At 46.3% G+C, this 24,873-nt stretch overlaps 1 protein-coding gene across 1 annotated transcript in view; it reads left to right on the plus strand.

The window, feature by feature from the left end:
• The window catches only part of LOC137521598 (C-Jun-amino-terminal kinase-interacting protein 4-like), a 168,435-nt gene that overhangs the window by 93,809 nt on the left and 49,753 nt on the right, over positions 1 to 24,873 (plus strand). The window contains exons 9-15 of the mRNA XM_068241061.1: positions 1,081 to 1,138; positions 1,886 to 2,038; positions 11,336 to 11,387; positions 13,011 to 13,141; positions 15,740 to 15,793; positions 19,274 to 19,459; positions 24,202 to 24,334. Coding sequence (XP_068097162.1) covers positions 1,081 to 1,138; positions 1,886 to 2,038; positions 11,336 to 11,387; positions 13,011 to 13,141; positions 15,740 to 15,793; positions 19,274 to 19,459; positions 24,202 to 24,334 — 767 coding nt within the window. The remainder of the gene's footprint in view (positions 1 to 1,080; positions 1,139 to 1,885; positions 2,039 to 11,335; positions 11,388 to 13,010; positions 13,142 to 15,739; positions 15,794 to 19,273; positions 19,460 to 24,201; positions 24,335 to 24,873) is intronic.

The following is a 24,873-nucleotide window of genomic DNA, read 5'->3' on the forward strand; positions in this document are numbered from 1 at the left end:
GCAATGCCCGCCCTCCACTATAGAAAGTGCATTGTCTCAGCATGAGAAATATTGGCCAATCAGAGAGGAACAAAATTGTGGGAGGGTAAAACAGGAGGGAAAGGCTTCAGCCAATCAGGCTGCATTAGTAAAGTCTGAGGGGAAAGTAGAGAAGCAAAAAAGGACAACCCAGCATGCCCTGCAACTTCCTTTGTGCGTACCAATTTTTGTGTGAACCAAATAAGTCAGGTAAACTGCTGAATGATCATTTATCAACAAGAAAAGTAATGGTGATTTTAACTTTTGGATTGCCTGGTTAGCATCCTTATTACTTGTTCACCAGATAAAAATAAAGAATTGTTTTTTTATTTTATGCCCGACTGTTACACTTTTGAAGGACAACTGTAGTGAGAAGAATATAGATGCTGCCATATTTATTTAATTTTAAACAATACCAGTTGCCTGTCAGCCCTGCTGGTCTATTTGGCTGCAGTAGTGTCTGAATAACACCAGAAACAAGCATTCAGCTAAACTTGTCAGATCCAACAATAATGTCAGAAACACTGATATGCTGCATACTTGTTCAGAGTCTATGGCTAAAAGTATTAGAGGCAGAGCAACAGCAGGCCAAGCAAATGGTATTTTTTAAAGGAAATAAATATGGCCGCTTCCATATCCCTCTCGCTTCAGTTGTCCTTTAAAGGACAACTGACACCACCCATTCCAAGAGCTAGCAAGTGCCTGATCGGTGCAAGAGAGCAGCTGACAAGGCAGTGAATTCAGCCTACTGTGTGAAAGAGGCATTAGAATTGATAAACTGCGTGTCTTTAATTTGCACAATTATTAGATGGTACAAGGAGTGCAGAGTTTAGCAATTCATGGCAACCTATCGCAGCTGGTGTTGTGGTCATGTTTGTATATTACAAATGTTGATTGGGTGCTGCTCTTTCTGCCTTCTTGCACTACATACTGAATAAGGGCATGTATTGCCACTAATACAGCATGGAAAGTAAAACATGGTGTTTGATTTAATTCAGTATAGTTTCTTGTCCTATATTAACCACAATTTAGACAAACATTAACATCTCTTTTCTTTGGCAGGTGTTGGAAACCATGTAGATGCGCTTATGGTGGAGAACGCACAGCTAAGAGATGCACAGTAAGAAATGTTGTTATTACAGGCTAAAGTATCCCTTGTCTGGTGTAATGTAGAGTGGTAACATTTCCAATGTCAGCCTATTGGCATATGCTTTACTGTCGTCGCCTCCAGGTCCTTCCAATATCCATAAGCAGTCAGTCAGTGTATATAATGGCAATATAGCAGTGATTCTGGTGCCTGTGCATTGGCTGAGGTTGGTGTCGACTATCAAGATTTTCACTCAAAAGTACACCCGCTGTGTCCTGTTTACTGTAAGCAATCCCTTTCTGGTGGTGTCAGTACTATGCACTGAACTGTGATAATTCACAACACTTTCAACATGATGTGTTATTACCTCAGTATGCCAGAAAAAAAAGACACAATTTTTTAAAAGAAAATTTAACTTCAATCTTTGCTTTTGTAAAGAAGTTTAGCTGAAGTTCATCCAGTCTTTCCTAATACAAAGAGGTATTTTTCATAAAAAACAGTTACATTTTTCATATCCGCACAGGAACTGCTACAAGAGTCCCACTAGAGAGCAATGGCCCAGTTTTTACTGTAAATTATAAGAAAATTCACTGTAATTGGCTTCATCTTTATGACGGTGAGCAAATGACTATCAATGTCAAATAGATAGTGGAGGCCTCAGTACATGCCACTATCTATTAGGCCTGCTAGGTTTCATATTGCTGTAAAGGATTTGATGGCACACATCCCAATAATGTAGTGTATTGAAGTGCTGTGTACAGTGTGCTTCTTTGTATGCAGGAGTGAGGTTGACATGGCGAGGAAGAGCCTGATTGCCAGAGTGGAGGAGCTGACAGCAGAGCGGGAGGCTCTGAGACGTGAAACTGACAATACAGCGCAGAGTCTATCCCGCTGTGAGTTCAAGCTGAGAGAGACAGAGCAGGAGCTGCAAATGTGAGTACCAACACTGGTTATAGCAGCGTACTGTACTCTGCTATAAGCGTAAAGCCTAATCTACTGTGTGTGTGATCCCTTGTGGGAGAATGGAGCAGCATTTTCTTTACCCCATGTACAGTTTTCTCACATTTTCTACCATTTTACAGTAATGCAATATTATTGTTATGTATTTAAATATTGCTCATATCTTTTGTAGTTTGTAGTACTTTACAGAGTAAATAGTCACGTCAGGTAACTGTCCTTTATATGAGCTCATAATGTAATCCTTACCAAAGTCTTAATGGGAAACTGAAGGCGACTAAAATAATTTAAAATAAACCCATGACGTAGCTGCAAATGAGTATTACATACTAACCTCACCGCCAGTTCCTCTCAGAAGCTCACCATTTTCTTCTTACAGTGATCCCTTCCAGTTCTGACAATATTTTGTCAGAACTGAAATATACCAGTTGCTTTCAGTTATATATCAGCAGCTGTCAGTTACAACTGAATGTGCAAGGTAATGTCCATGTTTCCCTATGGCTCAAGTGGGGGATATTACAGTTTAACAGTGTGCTGACCAGGAAGCTGTTATGGGGCAGTGGCCATTTTTAAAATGGAGGACGGAGAATTCCATTGATCACAGTGGACAAATGGGACACAGGAGAGGAGAAATAGATTGAGGAGTAGACTACACAGGAGGTAAGTATGACCTGTATGTGGTTATTCTGAGTTTTTATTTTCAGTTCAGGTTCTCTTTAAGTCCATACCATAGCTCAATGTCTGTTTTGGGTTTTTTTGTGTTTTATGTTTGTTTGTGTGTTTAGTTTTTTTTGTTTTTTTTGGGGGGGGGGAAGGGATATCAAAGAAATCCCAACCACAGTGACAATGTATAAACTGCATGTGGTTAGTCTCCTGTCCAATATTTGAGCCTGAGACTCTTCAACAATAAAACCGCTAGTGATTTTTCAAGTCGCTACATTTTGCTTTTAACATAGGAATCGCGGTAGGTCATTTCCACTACCTCAATTTGTTTTTTACCCGATCGCGCGGCGGAGCGGTTATTGCCGCGATTTTGCTATGCAGTGCATAGCATAGCAAAATCGTGATCGCAAACGTCGGAAAATCGCCGCGAAATTTTGGGCATTTGCTGAATTGCAATCACTAGCGTTCACCGCGAACGCTAGTGATTGCAAGTGGAAAAGGGCCCTAAGTGTTGCCCAATACACTTGTAATCCAATTGTGTGATTTAGAAGGGCCCGTTCAGATCACAAATGCGGATGGCCATGCGTTCGGAACGCGTGCGGACCGCAACGCGTACGAACGCACGTCATCCGCGTTTGTGTGCGTTGCGTGGCTGATCCCATCACTGAAAAGTGAATGAGACAGCCGCGCGTTTTGACAAAATCTGCGTCCTGCATGCGTTCCCGGACCGCACAGGTCCGGAATGCATGCAGTGTGAACATCAGACAGTGCACTCTATGCACTGTCTGATGTCGTGCGTGTCGGCCTCCTGCACGCGTCTCCTGCACGCGTTTCCAAAACGCGGCTGGAAACGCGTGCAGTGTGAACGGGCCCGCATGTTTAGTAGGTGGAATCCTAAACTGAGCAGTCAAAGTTGGAGTCTGAGGATTTTTGTACTGACTCCACAGCTCTGCTTACATTAACCTTGTATACTTAATAGTACTTTTATTTAATCCGCACATGCGCAGTAGCAAAAAGCACGGACCAAGCTACACAGGGACAGCGTAACGCAGGGACACAGGGGTTTTATTATTAGAGAGGATAAGTGTATTAAATGCTATGTATTTGTTCCTGAAGCTTTTATGCTTCGTGAAATATTTGTGTTCTATGTTGTGTCTTTACAGCCAGGACACATTTGTATACACTGTACCTAGCTATGGTTATTTTTACTTCCTGCTAGCTGTGCATTTCCTTTTGTGCTTTACCATGCTTGTTTTTTTCACTTCCTCGTTCTGCAATACTCAGATAATAAACTTTGGAGCTAATATACTTTAAATGGGCACAAATGAATGGGTCATTTGAGTTGGGGACTTGTCAGATGTGTAATACACAGCGATGTTAAATTGTGGATTCACTGCCCCGAGGTGGTTATCTTGGCACCTAATACTAGTCAATTGGCTATCCCTAGCTGATCAGCTAATACTAATATTAGCCGTTTAGCTATCACTAGCTGATCTGATAGTAGTTTGGATACCGTTTTCAGGCATTTCTAGCTGATCAGCTATTAAAAGCCGATTAGATGTTTAGATGTCGTTGAAAGACATTCAGCTATGAGAAGCAAGTTGGCTACTGTATTGGTAGCCGGGAGGGCTAGTGTTAGACATTAGGAGGGGGTTAGTGTTTGGCATTAAGAGGGTATTAGTGTTAGAATAAGAGACTGGCTTTGTCCATAGTAAAATATCAGTAATGTATTACCAATCTTTTAAATATCGTCATGAATCAATACTCAATTCATCAGGTAGCCTCAGAAAACATACTCTAAATGAATACATCTCACATTTTACTGCATGCAACATTTTAATTATTTCTACTAAATTGGAATTTACTCTTTTTTATGTTGTTTGATTTCTATATAGTTTTAGTAGCACTGAAGGTACCCACAGACATGAGGTATCATAGTGTAGTGTGGGTGGATTTTGATAGTCGAACAGTGACTTGCAAACTATACAGTAGCTCACATCAAATCAAAGATAGCTTTATTGGCATAACCAAGCTTCAATACAGGCATTGCCAAAGCAGGGGGAATGAGGGACATGGGGTGGGGGTGCAGTGAGTTAGCAGTTCGTGGACATTTGGGGGGCGGGGGAGTTTACAGGTCATTTATGCTCCTCTCGGTCTGTGGTACGCTGTGACATAGTGTGCAGCGATTGTCACCGTGGATTTCTCTTCTCTAAGTAGAATGCAGTGTTTTCTCTCATCCTCTAATGTGTGAAAGTCTGGAAATATGTAAGAGTGAACAGAGGCGCCAGCAGGATAGAAGGTTCTAAAAGGCTTGAAATCCCTCAGGAGGTGGTGGTGGACTCGCCTCCCCGAAGCAGACAAGATACCGTCAGTTTTATGACAACAGGTTTATTAACCCTCCTGGCGGTTTGCAAAAATCCGCCAGGGGGCAGCAAATGGTTTTTTTTTTATTTTTTTTTATTTTTTTTGTCATGTAGCGAGACAAAGTCTCGCTACATGATAGCCCAGCCTCCGGCGATCGGAGATCAGGAGATCCCGCTCAAAGAACGGGATCTCCTGGAGGGCTTGGCGACGGGGCGGGATGACGTCATCGACGTCGTAACGTCAAGGGGGACTCCGATCCACCCCACAGCGCTGCCTGGCACTGATTGGCCAGGCAGCGCACAGGGGGGGGGCAGCTGCGGCGTGACGGTTAGAGGCGGATCGGCGGGTAGCGGCGGCGATCGGGCACTGCACGCAGCTAGCAAAGTGCTAGCTGCGTGCAGCAAAAAAAAAATTATGCAAATCGGCCCAGCGGGGCCTGAGCGGTGCCTCCCGCCAGGGAGGTTAATATACTCCAAAACAAACAGTGCAACGCGTTTCACAGGTATGTTCTGCTTCCTCAGGCAATAAACAGATAGGAGTACACAGATGCACTGTTTGTTTTGGAGTATATTAATAAACCTGTTGTCATAAAACTGATGGTATCTTGTCTGCTTCGGGGAGGCGAGTCCACCACCACCTCCTCCTCAGGGATTTTAAGCCTTTTAGAACCTTTTATCCTGCTGGCGCCTCTGTTCACTCTTACATTATCAATATCCACCCCTGGTGGAGGGGTTGATCCCCATTTTTCCTTATCTACAGAGAGCGACTTTTAATCCTGAGTGAGGACAGGTCTAATCTCCTCACTTGCCTATACAGTGGTTGCCTAGGCGGTAACCCACGTTTGTGAGTATATACATTATATACTTTTCATTTCCAACCCCTTGTTTTGGATACTACACTATCAGGCCCGTTTTTAGCGCCGTGCGGCCCGTGCCGCCGCCCGGGGCGCTGTTGGGAGGTGGGCGCTGAAATGGAGGGGGGAGCCGGAGCTGCGGGGAGGGCAACCCGACCTCTCCCTCCCTCTCCCCGGGCCGCCCTCCGTGCTCCCCCCTCAGATGCAGAGCGCAGCAGCAGCCAGGGAGGAAGCGCTGTAAACAACATACCTCCCTGCGTTCCAAGCGCTGCACTCTCGTCGATGGTCTCTTCCTCTCTGCCGCCTGTACGATGATGCACACACTAGTTCCGGCTAACAGGAACCAGCGTGTGCATCATCGTATAGGCAGAGAGGAAGAGACCGGCGGCGAGAGTGCAGCGCTTGGAACGCAGGGAGGTATGTTGTTTACAGCGCTTCCTCCCTGGCTGCTGCTGCTGCTGCGCTCTGCATCTGAGGGGGGAGCACGGAGGGCGGCCCGGGGAGAGGGAGGGAGAGGTCGGGTTGCCCTCCCCGCGGCTCCGGCTCCCCCCTCCATTATGGGGGACAGCTACCTATCTAACCTACCCTGGGGGGCACCTACCTAATCTAACCTATGCTGGGGGGCACCTACCTATCTATCCTATATTGGGGGGCACCTACCTATCTATCCTATACTGGGGGGCACCTACCTAATCTAACCTACCCTGGGGGGCACCTACCTAATGTAACCTACCCTGGGGGGCACCAACCTAATCTAACCTATACTGGGGGGCAGCTACCTAATCTAACCTACGCTGGGGGGCACCTACCTATCTAACCTACACTGGGGGGCACCTACCTAATCTAACCTATACTGGGGGGCAGCTACCCATCTAACCTATACTGGGGGGAACCTACCTATCTAACCTATGCTGGGGGCAACTATTCTGGCTACCTATATTAGAGGCACCCACCTAGCTAACCTGTACTGGGGCACCTACCTAACTAACTTATACCGGGGGCGCCTGCCTATCTAACCTATACTGGGGGCAACTATACTGGCTACCTATACTGGAGGCACCTACCTGGCTAACCTATAGCGGGGGCAACTATACTGGCTCACCTATGCCTGGCTACCTATACTGGGATACCTATTCTTGGCTACCTATACTGGGGGGACCTATACTAAGTGCAACTAGACCTGGCTAACCTATACTGCGGGCACCCATACCTTGCTTGGGGGGGGGGGCGCAATTTTTACACACTCGCCCTGGGTGCATTTTAGCCTAGGAACTGCACTGTACACTATATTGGGCTCTCGGTATTTCTAAAGTCTGGAAATAGTTCCATCAGTTTCTTAAAGAAGGTTTCCCTGGTAGCGGTATATTTGGGGCAGTGCAGCAGGAAGTGATTTTTGTCCTTGAGGGTCTTCTGCTCACAGTGTTGGCATAGTCTCTCCTCCCTGGGTTTGTATGTCTGTCTGTGTCTACCAGACTCTATTTTGAGGTTGTGGGCACTCAGTCTGTAGATACTCAGGATTTGCCTCTGTTGAGGGTTTTGGAGCTTTTCCAGGTATGGGGCTATTTATATTCTCTCTGTAGGGACTGGTATATGGGTTAGCTTTTGTGACTGTTGCACAATGTGTCCTTTCTGAGAATATGTTTGAGGGCTCTTGCACACTACATGCAATTTTGACGCGATTTCACATACGATTCCAATTTGCGATTTCTAATCTGTACTGCATGCTGTGTTTTTTTTGTTTGTTTTATCTATCTGGTCAGTAACCTCTATGCAGTTGTCAAGCTGTTATTAATTGCACAGGTAGTTATGAGCCTATCTACCTGTGGTCATGAGTACTACCTATAGAACACCTGGTCTGACTGTAACTGTCTGCTTTCCCCACCACCATCAGTGCGGCATCAGTAGGGCAGCCTCCTCCTCCCTCTCACTACAGGGTCTCTCTGAAGTGCTCACTTCTATACTGCTGTGGTTATAATTCTGACTGTGGATATCCAACCAAAATGATATGAGGGATATTATCTTTAAATTATGAAAGTTTAGGCATTTGTAGTATTTTACTACATTTTCATAGAGCGGTTGTTGGTTCCTTTTCCTTCCCAAACTCCTCAAGATACAGTATATAGCTTTAAACGTTTGTCAACCTCAGATCATGTTTTAAAAACAGCAATGCGTAGTGAGGACATTTCTCCTGCAGAGATGCCGAACATTAACAACCTCTTTCATTTTACCCAAAAGGTCAAATAAAACTTCACTTCATTTTTTTTCCTCTAAACTCTCTTTAAAATGGACCTGAACTCAGAACTCCCCTCTGTTCTAGAAGATACACAACAGCATAATAACCTTTAAACAAAAAAACATATCTTTGTTACAGCTGATACAAACCCTAAAATGAATTTGCACTGTTTCTACTTCCTGATTCATGGAAGCAGACATACTGTTAATGGCCTGTGCTTTCAAATGTGCTTATCTGCCACAGGCAGTCATGTGACACAGGGGAGAATCAAATTACAACTTGTGATTAGAAACAAATGAGGGGGGATTAAACAGGCTAAACCAGGGGTCCCCAAACGTTTTGGGTCGAGGGCCAGGTCAACCTACTTCAGACTGCTGGGGGGCCGGACTATACATAAGATGATGTAGAAGTCTTGGCGGGCCAGACAGTGAAGCAAACCCAGGTGACAACCTGCAGCCCAATTAGACAGCAGTGTCACCTGATGTGGAATTTGATTGGAAACCAGCGATTTACTGCTTTTTGGCTTCCATGTAAATGGGTGGTGCAAGCACTGCTATTCTATATGTGGACCACCAATATTTAAAGACTAGCCGACCCGCAGCGTATCATACGCCGCATAAGGGGGTAGAGGGCAGGAAGGGGGTATTGGGCACAGTGGCGGGGAGGAGGGTCGGACCCCCCCTCAACTGGGTCCCCCATGTGTGCTCCCCCTCCAGCTTAAGCTCAGCAGGAACCCCCCCCCCTCCCTCACCTGGGTCCCCCATGTGCACTCCCCCTCCAGCTTAAGCTCAGCAGGAACCCCCCCTCCCTCACCTGGGTCCCCCATGTGCGCTCCCCCTCCTGCTTAAGCTCAGCAGGACCACCCTCCCTCACCTGGGTCCCCCATGTGCGCTCCCCCTCCTTCTTAAGCTTAGCAGGACCCCCCTCCCTCACCTGGGTCCCCCATGTGCACTCCCCCTCCAGCTTAAGCTCAGCAGGAACCCCCCCTCACCTGGGTCCCCCATGTGCATTCCCCCTGCAGCTTAAGCTCAGCAGGAACCCCCCCTGCCTCACCTGTGTCCCCCATGTGCGCTCCCCTCCTGCTTAAGCACAGTAGCAGCCGCCACTATTAGTAAGAGGCAGCGGGCGGGGATGCCTCACCTCTTCCGTGTTCCAGCGTGCGATCCACTGTTGTCACTTCCTGCAATGCTCCCCACTGTATTGGTGTAATTTGCCTTTTTAAAACAGAAGGAAATCTGCAATAATTCAGCTATAAGTGAACATTTTTAAATATGCAATTTATCCCTTTTCAACCTTAGTAATCCAAGCAAGCATCCAGAACCACTGGTGTATAGCAAGCTTATAGCTTTAAATTTTACACAGCTATATCAAACCCACATGTGACAGCCTGTTTCAGACTTTTGGTCCTCATCAGTACATAGCAGAGATTGATATGGCAGTATGAGATGGGGCTTGGACCAGTACAACAGAGTAACCAAGCAGCTCAGGGTGACCCAAACCACTCGGAATGTATAGGGGGATAAAAGGAACCAAAAAGACCTTCTAATAAAAAAAATCAAAGCTTGGTGTAATTTGGCTTCTTAAAACAGAAGAAAATCTGCAATAATTCAGCTATAAGTGAACATTTGTGGAATACCCACAATGCACCGCTACTAAATATGCAAACTATTCCTTTTCACTCTTGGTAAGTCAAGCAAGCCTATGGGCCGGATTCACAAAGCGGTGCAAACTGTTTAGCACGGTTGTGCTAAACAGTTAGCACGTGAAGTGCCGTTCGCAGACTTTTGCGCGCACAAAGTGCTGCGATTTGCGTGATTGCGGTCTTTTGCGCGCGCAATTTGCCACAAATCGCGGTACTTTACACACGCAAAAGTCCGCAATTGCGGTCTTTTGCGCGATTCACAGCACTTTCCACGCACAAAAGTCAACAAATGGCACTTCACGTGCTAACTGTTTAGCACACCCATGCTTAACAGTTTGCACCATTTTGTGAATCAGGCCCTATAGCTTTAAATTTTACACAGTCATATCAAAACCAAATGTGACAGCCTATTTCAGACTTTTAGTCCTCATCAGTTCACAGCAGAGATTGATATGGCTGTATGAGATAGGGATTGGACCACTACAACAGAGTAACCAAGCAGCTCAGGGTGACCCAAATTACTAAGAATGTATAGGAGGATAAAAGAGACCAAAAAATCTAAGCAGTGCTGAAAAGCACTGCTCCACGACCGCTTTGCAGTATTGGTTTTTTGACCCTGCATAGTTTGACATGCGAAAGCAAATGCATATTATGCATGAGCATTGCCTCATGAATAGTCAATTAGGCCAGATTTGCAAAGCCAGACTTGCTAGGGTTAAGCCTCCTTTCCACAGACTGTTGATAGGCAGTGAAATGCCTCTCAAACTCTCTCAACTGCTCACTGCTGCCTAGTAACTGCTTGTTGCTGCCTGATAACTGCTTGTTGCTGCCTGATAACTTCTTACCTGTGCCTGGTAGCGGCTTGCTGAGCACACAGCTCAACAGTCCTTGGAAAGGAGGCATCAAACTTGGTCTTTGAGCACGCATAAATTTTCTCATGCAAAGTAATTCTTCTTGCTGGAAGGTTGAGGCCCTTATTCAATTATGAATAGCCAATTAGGCCAGATTTGCAAACCCAGACTTGCTAGGGTTAGGCCTCCTTTCCACCGACTGTTGATAGGCAGTGAAATGCCTCTCAAACTCTCAACTGCTCACTGCTGCCTAGTAACTGCTTGTTGCTGCCTGATAACTGCTTGTTGCTGCCTGATAACTTCTTACCTGTGCCTGGTAACTGCTTGCTGAGCACACAGCTCAACAGTCCGTGGAAAGGAGGCCTCAAACTTGGTCTTTGAGCACGCATAAATTTTCTCATGCAAAGTACTTCTTCTTCTTGCTGGACGGTTGAGGCACTTACTGAATTATATATATAGATGTAGCTGACCGCATCTATAAGTAATACATTTGGTGGTTAAAAAAAAAAGCCTCAGGTGGCCACATTTGGCCTGCGGGCCTTAGTTTGAGGACGACTGGGCTAAACTCTCTAAATCCATTCAAGGTACATTTCTCTACATTTTCCTCCTGTCCTGTGCAAGAGTTCAGGTCCACTTTAATTGATTTTTTTTTTGATTTTTTTTTCAGGACGCGAATGGAGCTGGATGAAGCCAGAAAGCTGTGTCGGGAAGACGCTGAGGTGTGATTGAGTATACAGTACAGTTCTTTGTAACATATGGTTGTTAACTCACAACATGTATCTCATTATCTCACCTAGCCTGTTTTTCAATGTATCTGGTTAAAACAGTTTTAGGGCAATGGCCCACTAGAGTGATTTAAGCAGTGTTTTGGGATCGCCGACGATCAATGGCCATTCCAAAAGGGCTGTGCTAATGAAAGTTAATGGAGGCAAACCCACAAGGCCGATTACGATTAGGGCAATCTCAGATCCTGCAGAATTTTTTTGAGTGATTGCGTTCCAATACAAGAGATAGGGGTGCTACAAAATTGGTTTGAAAAGCTGTATAAAAATGATTTTGAAGTGTTTTTACTACCTGAACGAGCGAAAAATTGTGATTGCTACAAAGAAAATAACTAAAAAAAAAAAAAGCTGGTAATTGCGTTGGAAATCACTTAAACGCTGAGCGTATGTGATCTGTAATGGGCACCTAGCCTTAGCAGACAATGGTAATTGCTCAATCAGGCTGATGACTGACAAACGGGGCCGGGCAATTTGGGCGCAGGGTGAAGCCAAAAAAGTCTCAACTTGCTGTGGCAAATTTCCCACTGGTGTTAATTACTATTCCCCCTCCAAGGAACTGTACATTGTAGATAAGATGCAGTTTCTACTTCCAGCTCTTGCTAGTGGCTAAATTGCGCTGTTTGTATTGTCATTTGAGCTCCGTCTTTTAAAACGGCACAAATTACAGTACTCACTGAGCTCCACTATAGCCTTAGTTCACAATGGCGAATGTATCGCCCAAATGTCCTCTTTACGTGACCCGACTGACACATATGAGGAGCTCAGGGCAACATTTAAAGAGACCTTGGCTTTAACTCCCAAACAGCCAGTAGATGCATACAACATCTCACCACATATCCACAAACGTGTGGGTAAGCCCCTCCGCCAGCAGTGCTAACAGTGCATGCAATCATGCATTCAGATATGTGTCCAATCTTGTATATACTCATTGCATGGGTAGGATGCGATTGTGTCCACCGTTAGTGTAGGGACCTGTTCTATGAGGTTGGCCTTGTTGTTGGCAGAGGGCCTTGCCCACATGTTTGCAGATATGTGGAACCAACAATCTCGTTTGTTTGAGATGCTGTTTGCATCTGCTGATTGGCTGTGAGTTTGAGCCGAAGTCTCTTTAAATTTTGCTCTAAAACTATTTTAGAACCCAACAGACACAAGGCTACAGTTAACGTTTAAGTGTACCTCCAAGATGAAATACAGTTACCCTTGCTACCCTTCTTGAACTTACTTTATTGTAAGTAATACTCCCTGGTTAACTTCTTCCCACCCAAGCATTTTACTTCTTTATTTGCTGTATGTCGTAAATGCTTTTGGTTGCACTGTTGTTGTTGGTACCGATGTAATTGCTCATTGCTGTGGAATTCTGAACACAAAACACTTGACTGATGAGATAACACCTGGATTTTGCAATTCTGACAATAGTCCCCTTGTGTAATAGGACAAGGAGATTGTTCTAGTACACTTGAATACCTTTGAGACAAATTTACATTGAGCATTTTAAAAGCCTTTTTTGGCTCTGATGAAAGATTTAAAGTTAAATTTATGTTGCCCAAATTATTTCCATAGGTTGACATTCCAGCGGCCCAGAGAAAGCGGTTTACCCGAGCAGAGATGGCCCGTGTGCTGATGGAGAGGAACCAGTACAAGGAGAAGCTGATGGAGCTGCAGGATGCCGTGCGCAGGACAGAAATGCTCCGGTGAGGGCTTTTGTGTGTCACATGACAATCATCACGCGACTAGTCACTGTGTACAATGCTGAGGTTATTACATCCTGGTTCATTCAGTCTAAGCCATAGTATGAACAGAATATAGGTTCTGGCTTATATTTGTGGATGCACATGCAGAAAGCTCAAATTTAATTTATAAAAGGGCAAGCTGATTTTTTTTTTTTTTTTATAATAATTGTTACAGGAATCTTTTAGAGAAATAAAGGTGGCTAGTTTAATTTACCTGGGATTTCTTTCAACTCACTGTAGTCCTCCGGGTCCCTTCTTGTCTTTCTGCACTCATTTAGCATCTGTGCCTTTCTAAAAGCTGCGTGCTCAGCTCTGGGCCGTGTGCCTTCGGATTGCGCTCCCATGGGCAGGAGGATTCTGCGCTTGCGCAGTTTGTAAAAATTGCTACTTCGCATGCACTGAACACTCATGCCTACGGGAGCATGATTGTGGAGGTGTGCAGTTGGCCAGCTTCCGGAAGGGCACAGCTGCTGACTAGAACAGAGCTGAGCCTAACGACAGCTAGGGACCAGGACAACTACAGCAGTCTTGAAGAAACCCCTGGTAAGTTAAACTATCCACTTTTATTTCACTTAACGCAAACCTGAGATGGGGCAGGAGAAATAAATGATACATACCTGGGGCTTCCTCCAGCTCCCTCCAGGCTGATGGCTCCCTCACCGTCCTTCTGTGCCACCTGGATCCTCCACAGTTGGTCCCGGAAAGCCCTCTGGTCCGGGCATACTGCACATGCGCGCGCACTGACTGGAGGATTTTCCGGGACCAATTGCGAACGGTCCAAGCGGTGGAGGAGGACAGCAAGGGAGCCATCAGCTTGGAGGGGGCTGGAAGAAGCTCAGGTATGTCATTTTTTTTTCTCCCTCGCCATCTCAGGTACCCTTTAAGTTCCCTTTAACATTCTGCACTCAAAACACACACTGATAACAAGCTACAACTCTAAGAGTAATAACTAGGTTAAAAAATTGGAGGATTTTGGTCTCCAAAATGGAAAGCAGTGGTTCTGCCCTGTACCAATTCACAAGCATTGAGGTTCCATCCTTGGAATTGGTTGGTACTTTATCCACACCAGTAGGGAAGAAACATGGGTTAGATTGGAGACCTGTCTGAACTTCAATTTAAGGAGGTCCACCCAAATGTAGAAACCCAGGAAGCCCAATTAGGCAACATAGTTAATCAGGTGACAGCATATTTTTTCTGTAAAAGTCACTGGGCAAGTTGTGATGGTGCTTCATTCCAGACATTTTTATTTTCATCTGATTTCTACAGTATTCCTTAGCAGTGGAAAGGTCTCTCTGCTTCCATACTCCTATCTCTATAATATACCGGTAGTACTTGCTGAGCGCTGTTAAAACAGCGCAGGAGATTTGGACGCAGCCAGTGCCACCATAGGACGCAATAGGAATTACTGCTATAGCGGTGCTCAGTGAGTAATTTGGGCACCGTCAAAAGATCATTCCCCACCATCCACGGCGACCCGGAGAGGGACTAGTAATTAGCACCACCGGGACTTGTACAGTAGGAGGGTAAGCCGTATATCGGCTGTATCCTGAACCCAAATCTCCTGGTGGCTATTTCATAGATATGCAGTACTTGCAGCTCCACTACTCCACCACAGGGTGTGCTCGTTTGTGCTGGAATCACTATACTTAAAGCTAATTTAAAAGCATACAAAAAGAAATAAAGTGAAAAGTCAGTATGGATTACTCTGCGAGTTCAGCACTGCCTTGCATGCCTTGCCTGCCTCTACAGCGTTTTTCCACAGAGTAGCGGGTGCTGATCTGCTTCCCTTCCTGATACTTTGCATTTGCACTCGCTAGTGTTAAGGCGTACACATGCTGGGAACGACCACCTCTGCCTAGAATCCATCCTCTGTATGGCAGCCCCGGATGCCCCCAACCACTCAGTCAGTGATCTGTCCTGGCAGATCACTTCTGCCAAGCAATATTCAATAGCATTTTTCTCTCAACTTGCCTCACCCGCTGCATGAAATCACTCCTGCGCCACTATGGCCCCCCTGCATAGAGAGAGAACACTGCTTGCAAGCGAGCGATGTGTCTGCAAATATTGGCCCTGCAATGTTGCCCGGGGATCGGGTCCAGTTTCTCGTTGGGCGACACTAATTAAGCTTGTGTATAGGCCTTTTCTCTGTGGAAGCTCTGTCAAGCAGCATATGTAAAGAGAGCCACAGTCGGAGCTTGAATCAGTTAGGCAGCCTCTGTGGAGGGAAGCAGGACAACACCCACTTCTCTACTGACAACCGCTACAGTGGCAGGTGAGACAGGCAGGGCAGTGCTGAACTCAGAGCAGTAGACCTGGCACCTGTTTTTCATGTTTTCTTTTCTATGGATTTTAATGTAATGGTTGAATCTGGGCTACCTCTGCTCTCTGCACTGTATGCGACTTTACAAAGGCACACGTGTACCTTCACTCCAATCAGAAATCCTGGTTTATATTTACTTTAATTCATCCTTCACATTCTTTCCACATCATGCTTTTTCAGTTTGTTTATCCAAATAATGCATCTGTATTTAATTTTTGTTCTTTTATTTTTTTTTCCAGGGCATCTAAAGAAGTCCAGGCTGTACAGATGAAAAAGTCCTCCTTTTGGAAAGTGTACGTGTTCAATACTTACAGTAATTTTGTGGGTTTAACTTTAGGTCCACTTTAAAGTGGACTTCTACCTTACTTATCATACAGGTTTTTCATAGAATGGGTCATTGAAATTCCCCTTTCTATGTTGGTTGTGAGATCCCACAAACGACATTTAAAGAAAAACTTTACGAAATATATAGTAGATGGGAAAACGTACGGTAAATCAATACATTGCAAAGTGAGAAAAATGGAAGCTAGATCTAGAAATTATTAATATTGGCCGTGTACTTCGTTTATGTTGTTTGATGCACCATGAGCCTGCAGATCAGCATCTTTACTACTGGCAGACGAGGAAAAAACCTTAACTGCCATCATCTATAAATACACCCACTAAGTGATGATAGATAGATAGATAGATAGATAGATAGATAGATAGATAGATAGATAGATAGATATATCCACTTTGTCCACTGCTACAGTATATCTACGTCATCTGTGGCACCCTCCAAGCCACCATGACGTAGATATACTGACTTGCTTGCAGCCCTGCTGTGCACGATCGGGAGCGCTTCAAAGTACACCCCCCGGCACTGTCAGCTGCCTTACTAATTGGTGAAAGGGAACATGCTCCCTTGTAGCCAATTAGTGACCCCCCCTCCCCACAGATGAACGATCACCACTGTAGCAAACAGCGGTGATCCTTCACTTCTTCCCCCCCGCGCCAGATCGATAAAAAAAATGCCCCTGCAAGAATAATATCTCACCTTACCCGGTTCCTGCGATCATCCTTCAGCCCCAGCTTCCATTCACCGCGGTGCACGCAGCCCTGTGATGCTGAACATCTGGGTCCTGGCTTAATGACGTCATCAAGCTGGGACTCAGGTGTTCGGTATCACAGGGCTGAGTGCAGCGCGGTGAATGGAAGCTGGGGCTGAAGGATGATCGCAGGAACCAGGTAAGGTGAGATATTCTTTTTGCAGGGGCATTTTTTTTTATTGATCTGGCCACGGAGGGGGCAGGGTAGTAAGGGGGGGGGGGCACATCTGGCTACCCATAACGGAGGGTTGGGGGTAGTGTTCCGAAAGGGGGGGGGTTGAAATGTATTTTGGGGCCCATCAGGGTAACTGGGTGGGGAATTAATAATAATGGGAGGCACATCTGATGGTCCTGGGGGCCATAACCTAACACTGGGGGCACATTTGGCTATAATGGGGAGGGGGTGCTAATCCTGGGGGCACATCTGGCTACAATGGGGAACATTGTTCCTGGGGACACATCTTGCTATAATGATGGGCCCTATTCCGGAGGGCGCATCTGTCTATATGGGGGGCTAGCAAATACGGGGGACAGATCTAGCTATACTGGGGGCCTGATATTGGGGGGCACATCTGGCTATACTGGGGGGGCTAATACTGGGGACACGCCTGGCTATCTATCCTTGGGGGACGTAATACTGGCGGCATGTTTTATCTACTGTAGCATTTTTTATTTTTTACTAGAATTGGTGAAACCTAGGGATTAATGCAATTTTTCATCCCCCCCCCCCCTCTTTTTCCCATTAAAATGCATAGAATTTTTTTTCTTTGGGTCAAAATACCCCCCTATGAAAATCTAGTATGTCCTGAAAAAAACGATACCTAGATCATTTAGGTGTCGTGAGTAGGGATGAAGTTATGGCTGTTTAAATAGGGACATGGCTAAAGCGTCAAAACTGCTCTGGTCCATAAGGGGAAAAGAAGGTCTGGATGCAAAGTGGATACACACACACGTGTACACACACACGTGTACACACACACACACACGTGTACACACACACACACACACACGTACACACACACACACACACGTACACACACACACACACACACACACACGTACACACACACACACACGTACACACACACACGTACACACACACACGTACACACACACGTGTACACACACACGTGTACACACACACGTGTACACACACACACACACACACACACACACACGTACACACACACGCATAGAGGGAGATACTGCTTGCTTGGTATTTGGTATCTGCCTTGCTAAAGAGACAAGTCTCAGGATGTCCCAAGATACAGTATATCTATTACATAAAGTATAAATATTTGTGCATTCCAAATAGATGACATTTTATATGCATTAAAAAATGAACACCCTCACAAATAACAAGGAGAGTTCTAGGATTGCTTGTCGTTGTGAATATATACACCTGTTGTAGTCCTGGCTGCACTTGGCTTAGTTTCCTAACATTTACCCCAGAAACCAGAAAAAAATGATTGACTCGCGTAGAAGCCGAGGGTACAAAGTGCTGTGGCTCCAGTCAACACAGGGGTGGTTGTTGCATTTCACCCCCATATGAAGTGGAAGAACCACCCCTATATGAAATGGATCAACCACTCTTGTATAAACAGATGTAGGCTGGGTAATAGCCAATGGGCTCACAAGTTGCAGAGACAGCAGGAAGCGCGAGATTATGTGCACAGAGGAGCGCTCCTGTTTTGATTCTGGCCATCCATCCAGCTCTGCGGCTTAGCAACCCCCTCCCCTCGGGCTTCTGATCACTTCTGCGGCACTCTCCCCTGGGCATCTGATCGCAACTGCCATAACTTGTAACCCAGGCATCCGCCTGCAGATCAGCTCCACCTGATTAGCTGGCTGCACAGCCCGCAAGCCGTCACAGCTGTGCTCTCCGATCCTCTCCGTAGGTCATCCTGCAGACCCCTCACCACAGACACTAGCCTAGGAAGTTGGTGACTCGCATATAGGCCGAGGGAGTGACTTTTCAGCACATGTTTTTGTGCTGAAAAATTCGGCCTGTATGCGAGTAGATACGGTAAGCAGCAAATATATAGCATGTACTGTATAGTCATGATAGTCTTGTAGAACATTCACACACATGGATGGGCTCGTTTACAGGATTGTTATGTGTTTATAGGGAAGGTCAATGACATGCTAGTAATACTAACTTAATGCAATTTATTTGTGAATTCTAGTAAGGGCCCATTTACATTGGGAATCGCAAAATCGCTATTTTTTTGCTCCAGGGATTTTTTGCGGGTTTTTTTGTGTATTTTTCACTGTACTGTTTTGCGATTTTTGACTGCTTGCCATTCACTTTTTTTAACATTTCAATCGTGATTGCTCTAAAATCCCATTAAAAAAGCTGTATGTACCACGTTTTCGTTTACCATGAATCGCCGATGATTGAAGTGAGATCACGGCTACTTTTAATTACACTAGTGCTTTTCAAAGCACTAGCGATCTCCGGCAATTTGGCGATCGGCGGTAAACGCATGCCAATCGCCCCAGTGTGAATGGGCCCTTACAGTAGCTGCTGCATTTGATTGGTCTATTTCCAAGCTGCATAATTTGCATAACATTTACATCATCTTGGAATTATTAGCCTTTCTTTGGTTCCTGTTTCATCTGAAGCCACTAAAAAAGTCTGTAGTTTGTAAATTTTGTCCAACTTTAATTTTTTTTTATTCACAGCTTTGACAAACTATTTAGCTCCTCCTCCAGTAGCCCGCAAGGAAAAGCCATAACGCCACCACCAACTCCGCCCACCATGCTGCACAGAGTACGCTCGGCCTCTGCTGTCTATTCTGTTGGTCAGACTAGCAATGCTATAAAGAACCAGTCTGTGAATTTTCACATACACAATACCTCAAATACAGCGTAAGTAACTTGCAGTTGTTTATTATTCTAATTGTTGGTTGTATATAGAATTGTGATGGTTTAACACAAACCCAAAGTGTAATATTTGTATTTTGGAGTATCGGGACAGAGTTTGAATCTATGCAATCAATTTGTATTAGTTGCATATATATTGCAGCAACGCCGCTTGAGTTGGGCACCAGTTGGTGCAGCTAGTAAAAATATCCCTATGCACTTACCTGGCACCCATTCTGACTTGCACCTTCCCCTACTGTTGCTGATATTATTCCCCTCCCCACCTCCAGACCCCCCCCCCCCCCCCCCCCACGCCTAGGCTGTGATTACCAATATTTTGTGCAGGTGCCTAAAAAAACTGGTCCCTATTAGTCTACAGGGTGGGCCATTTATATGGATACACCTTAATAAAATAGGAATGGTTGGTGATATTGGCTCCCTGTTTGTGGCACATTAGTATATCTGAAGGGGGATGTTTGTACTTCTTGAACAGCACTCCTTACTTGCTTCAGTGACCGTGTCAGGTCTAGCCCATATGGCTGGTACAGGCTTGACGTAAACCAGGAAAAAAATGACCAGCACTGGCCGTTTCTTAAAAAGCAGGTTTGTTTATTCACAGAACATGTGAACAAAACATCGCCATGATATCCAGAAACATCTGAGATGTAACTATAGCTCAGTGTAGTAATAGCTCTTAGCTGCATGCAAATGGATAGAAGACTTCTCCAGCACAGGTTACACCTTCATTGCAGCCCAATCTGCCCTCAATGGACAGTCGCTGTTTCGAACGGATAGACCGTTCTTTGTCAAGTGGCAGCACTTGCAGCTGACAGCTATTACTACATTGAGCTATAGTTACATCTCAGATGTGCTAGTCATTTTTTCCTGGTTTATATGCGAGGGGGGAAACTTTTCAAGATGGGTGGTGACCATGGCAGCCATTTTGAAGTTGGCCATTTTGAATCCAACTTTTTTTTTTCAATAGGAAGAGGGTCATGTGACACATCAAACTTATTGGGAATTTCTTAAGAAAAACAATGGTGTGCTTGGTTTTAATGAAATGTTATTCTTTCATAAGTTATTTACAAGTTTCTGACCACTTATAAAATGTGTTCAATGTGCTGCCTATTGTGTTGGATTGTCAGTGCAACCCTCACTACTATGCTCCAGTGAGAAAAGTGAGGATGAGAGGATGAGCAGTCCCACTCACACCGCCTGGAAACTGAAACTCTATGTTCTAGCAATGTGATCAAAATTTCACAAGAGGATTTTAAGCAGGTGCTAGAAGCCGTGATCGCCGTGCACGCAGCAGTGTCCACCTGTGCTTGTTGTTCTGCACTCGCATGCCCCCCAACAAAACCCACGTCCACTTGTGCACGTGGTAATGGCTGCGACTCTGTTCCTGTGCATGCAGGCTGGCTTGTATGCAGCCCATGGACACAGATACCCAGGGCTTTTAATAGTTAGGATTTTTCTGTTCTATACCTACACTTAGGGCCTGTTTTCATCTTTCAAGATGCACACCGATACTTACTGTAAAGCGAGATGCATCTGAATCCCTCTAGCCATAGATCTGCATGCATATGACCATTTTTTTTTCTGCATGATGTCTGAAGATTAGACGGTATTATGCATTAGATCTCGGTTTGCACTAATGTTTACATTAGTACTGTAATATAGTGCCAACATTTTCTGTAGCGCTGTATTGTAAGCATAGTCCCCAACAGTCCCGATTTGGGCGGGACTATCACGGGCTCCGCCCCCTCATCCCGGATGCCGCCCACTCATCCGGATCCCGCCCACTCATCCGGATCCCGCCCACTCCTCCTTAAGTCCCGTTTTAGCAGATACACTAGGTGCCCTTCGGATAATTACATTGCTCTGCCTCAATCCCCATAACTGCTGTCTCTCTTCCTGCTCTGGAGAGAGTCTGATGATCTCACACACACACTTGTGGCTTGCTTGAAGGTAATTGGCTGTGTGGCCTGACACTGAGCTCCGTCTAGCTCCGCCCCTTTTTTCAGAGATCCAGCAGAGTAGAGATGGGAAGTTCGGATCTTTTCAATGATCCGGATGATTCGAATCGGATCATTGAAGAGATCCGGAACTTTGATCCGAATCTCGGATCATTTTACTACCGGAAGCATTCGGGGGTGAAATGAACAGCAGGACAGGTCTTTCCCTGCTGTGGACAGAGAAGGGGAGGGGGGTGGACACACAGAGAAGGGGAGAAGATGGACAGAGGGCAGGGAGTGGACAGAGAAGGGAGGAGGGACGAGCAGAGAGCAGAAATGTTTGCACGTAATACCCACATGCTGAAGTCATATGCTTTACATATATTTCACCTATATGCTCATCTGTACACTTTGAAAGAAAAGGTCGCACAGTGAAAGAAAGCATTCCCAGAAGATAAGTGCAGCTGTTTAGTGCCCAGTGCAGGAGGATTATATTGCCTTTCAATCACAGTGTCTGCAAAGTTACTGAGCTGTGCTGAGCCAAAAGCTTCCCATGTGATCACTGTGCAGCACTACGGAACAGACAGCCTGTAATGGGCAGTACATTATAGCCAGTATGTGTGCTCTACACATATCTGGCAGTGGCACCCATGTCCCCTCTCTCTCATCTACCTGTCTCCCTGCAAGGCTGCCTCCCATCCAACAGAGCGATCCCTGCTTCCAGGACCCCGCTGCCCGCTGAGAGGGGGCGTGTCGCTCCTGGTCCCGCCCCTTTTGCGATCCGAATCGTTCATTTTGATGATTCGGATGATCGACTCATAAAATAGATTCGGATCAAAGATCCGAATCGTTCATGATCCGGACAACACTACAGCAGAGCACATGATGCAGACAGAGAGAGGAAGCAGGAAGCTGAAGCCTGCTGGAGGAGGCAAGTGAATCAATGCAGCTGCCTGGCATGGTCCTTGTCACAGTGATTGCACAGTGCAGGAGAGATCCTGCATAACGTATTACATCCTGGAGTTCCTTGCTACACAACTGATAAGTGCTCTGACCCCTGCCTCATGTGTGTCCCCTCTCTGCCATGCTGTGTGTCCCTCTCCAGTGTCCTCTCCCTGCCATGCTGTGTGTCCACCAATCCAGTGTCCCCTGCCCTGCTATGCTGTGTGTCCCTCTCCAGTGCCCCCTGCCATGCTGTGTGTCCCCCTCTCCAGTGCCCCCTGCCATGCTGTGAGTCCCCCTCTCCAGTGCCCCCTGCCATGCTGTGAGTCCCCCTCTCCAGTGCCCCCTGCCATGCTGTGAGTCCCCCTCTCCAGTGTCCCCTGCCATGCTGTGTCCCCCCCTCTCCAGTGCCCCCTGCCATGCTGTGTGTCCCCCTCTCCAATGCCCCGTGCCATGCTGCGAGTCCCCCCTCTCCAGTGCCCCCTGCCATGCTGTGAGTCCCCCCTCTCCAGTGCCCCCTGCCATGCTGTGTGTCCCCCTCTCCAGTGCCCCCTGCCATGCTGTGAGTCCCCCTCTCCAGTGCCCCCTGCCATGCTGTGAGTCCCCCTCTCCAGTGCCCCCTGCCATGCTGTGAGTCCCCCTCTCCAGTGCCCCCTGCCATGCTGTGAGTCCCCCTCTCCAGTGTTCCCTGCCATGCTGTGAGTCCCCCTCTCCAGTGCCCCCTGCCATGCTGTGAGTCCCCCTCTCCAGTGTCCCCTGCCATGCTGTGTGTCCCCCTCTCCAGTGCCCCCTGCCATGCTGTGTGTCCCCCTCTCCAATGCCCCGTGCCATGCTGCGAGTCCCCCTCTCCAGTGCCCCCTGCCATGCTGTGAGTCCCCCCTCTCCAGTGCCCCCTGCCATGCTGTGAGTCCCCCTCTCCAGTGTCCCCTGCCATGCTGTGTGTCCCCCTCTCCAGTGTCCCCTGCCATGCTGTGTGTCCCCCTCTCCAGTGTCCTCTGCCCTGCTGTGTCTTCCTCTCCAGTGTCCTCTGCCCTGCTGTGTCTTCCTCTCCAGTGTCCTCTGCCCTGCTGTGTCTTCCTCTCCAGTGTCCCCTGCCATGCTGTGTCTCCATCTCCAGTGTCTCATGCCCTGCCATGCTGTGTTTCCCCATCTCCAGTGTCCCCTGCCCTGCTGCGTCTTCCTCTCCAGTGTCCCCTGCCCTGCTGTGTCTTCCTCTCCAGTGTCCCCTGCCCTGCCCTGCTGTATGTCCCCCTCTCCAGTGTCCCCTGCCATGCTGTGTGTCCCCTGCCATGCTGTGTGTCCCCCTCTCCCATATCTCCCAACTGTCCCTCTTTGGGAGCCCTGTCGCTCTTTCCTCCTCATTTGTCCCTCTCACAGAACTGATGAACAGACCTACTGAAAAGTGTGTTAAATTGACTCTAAACTTTATACTCATCCTTTAAACTCATATATTTCTTATTTCCATGTGTTATGAAGGAAAATGAACCAGGATAGAAAGGACCAGTGTAGTTTAAATTATAAAATGACATACTTTTCTTATGAAATCTTTATGGTATGCGTGACTAGGGGTGTGATGGGGTGTGGCAGGGGTGTGGCTTAAGTGTCCCTCTTTCTCATCTCAAAATGTTGGGAGGTATGTATTATACCCCTATAATAAGTGTAATATACCTTGGTTGGAAAGAGGTGACATCTAGAGGTGTTTCGCTTGAGAGTTCAAACTGACAAGTACATGACCTGCTTGTATCATAGGCTCGGCCACTGGTGACTGGTAATTTGTGTGAAACTCGTTTAGACCAATATCTTGAAATCTGTGTGCTTTAAGTAACAAACATGTTTTTACCCTTATGGCAGTGATGATGAGGCTGCGCCACTGCGGGGGAAGAGGCATGAGCACTACCGCCAGATCCGCTCACACATCTGGAAGGAGCATGGGCGAGCGCAAGTTCATGGGTGGAGTCTGCCGCCCTCACTACCAATCATCAAGGTAGGTAGACGCTGTGGAGAGCACAATTCAGGTTGTGGATATCTGTAACATGCAATACTGCATGGAGTTTGTATGTTCTCCCATGTTTTGTTTGGGTGTTCCAGGCACCCCAGTTTCCATTTTATTATTATTATTTAGTATTTATATGGCGCTGACATCTTCCACAGCACTGTACAGAGTATATTGTCTTGTAGCTTAACTGTCCCGCTCACAATCTAGTGCCTACCATAGTCATATGTCAATGTATATATCATGTAGTGTATGTATCCTAGTCAAGGGCCAATTTAGGGGGGAGCAAATTAACTTATCTGTATGTTATTGGGATGTGGCTGGAAACTGGAGTGCCCGGAGGAAACCCACACAGATACAGGAAGATAGTGCCCTAGCTGGGATTCGAACCAGGGACCCAGCACTCCTAAAACATTCTATTAATTGGTTAGCACCAAATTTACCATAGACTTTGGTAGCGATTGTGAGCTCCTCTGATGGCCATTTAGTGACATAACTATATGCACTGGAAATAGAGGTCAGGTCTATAT

The sequence above is a fragment of the Hyperolius riggenbachi genome, chromosome 6, assembly GCF_040937935.1.
Source record: "Hyperolius riggenbachi isolate aHypRig1 chromosome 6, aHypRig1.pri, whole genome shotgun sequence".
In the NCBI taxonomy this organism is placed as follows: Eukaryota; Metazoa; Chordata; class Amphibia; order Anura; family Hyperoliidae; genus Hyperolius; species Hyperolius riggenbachi.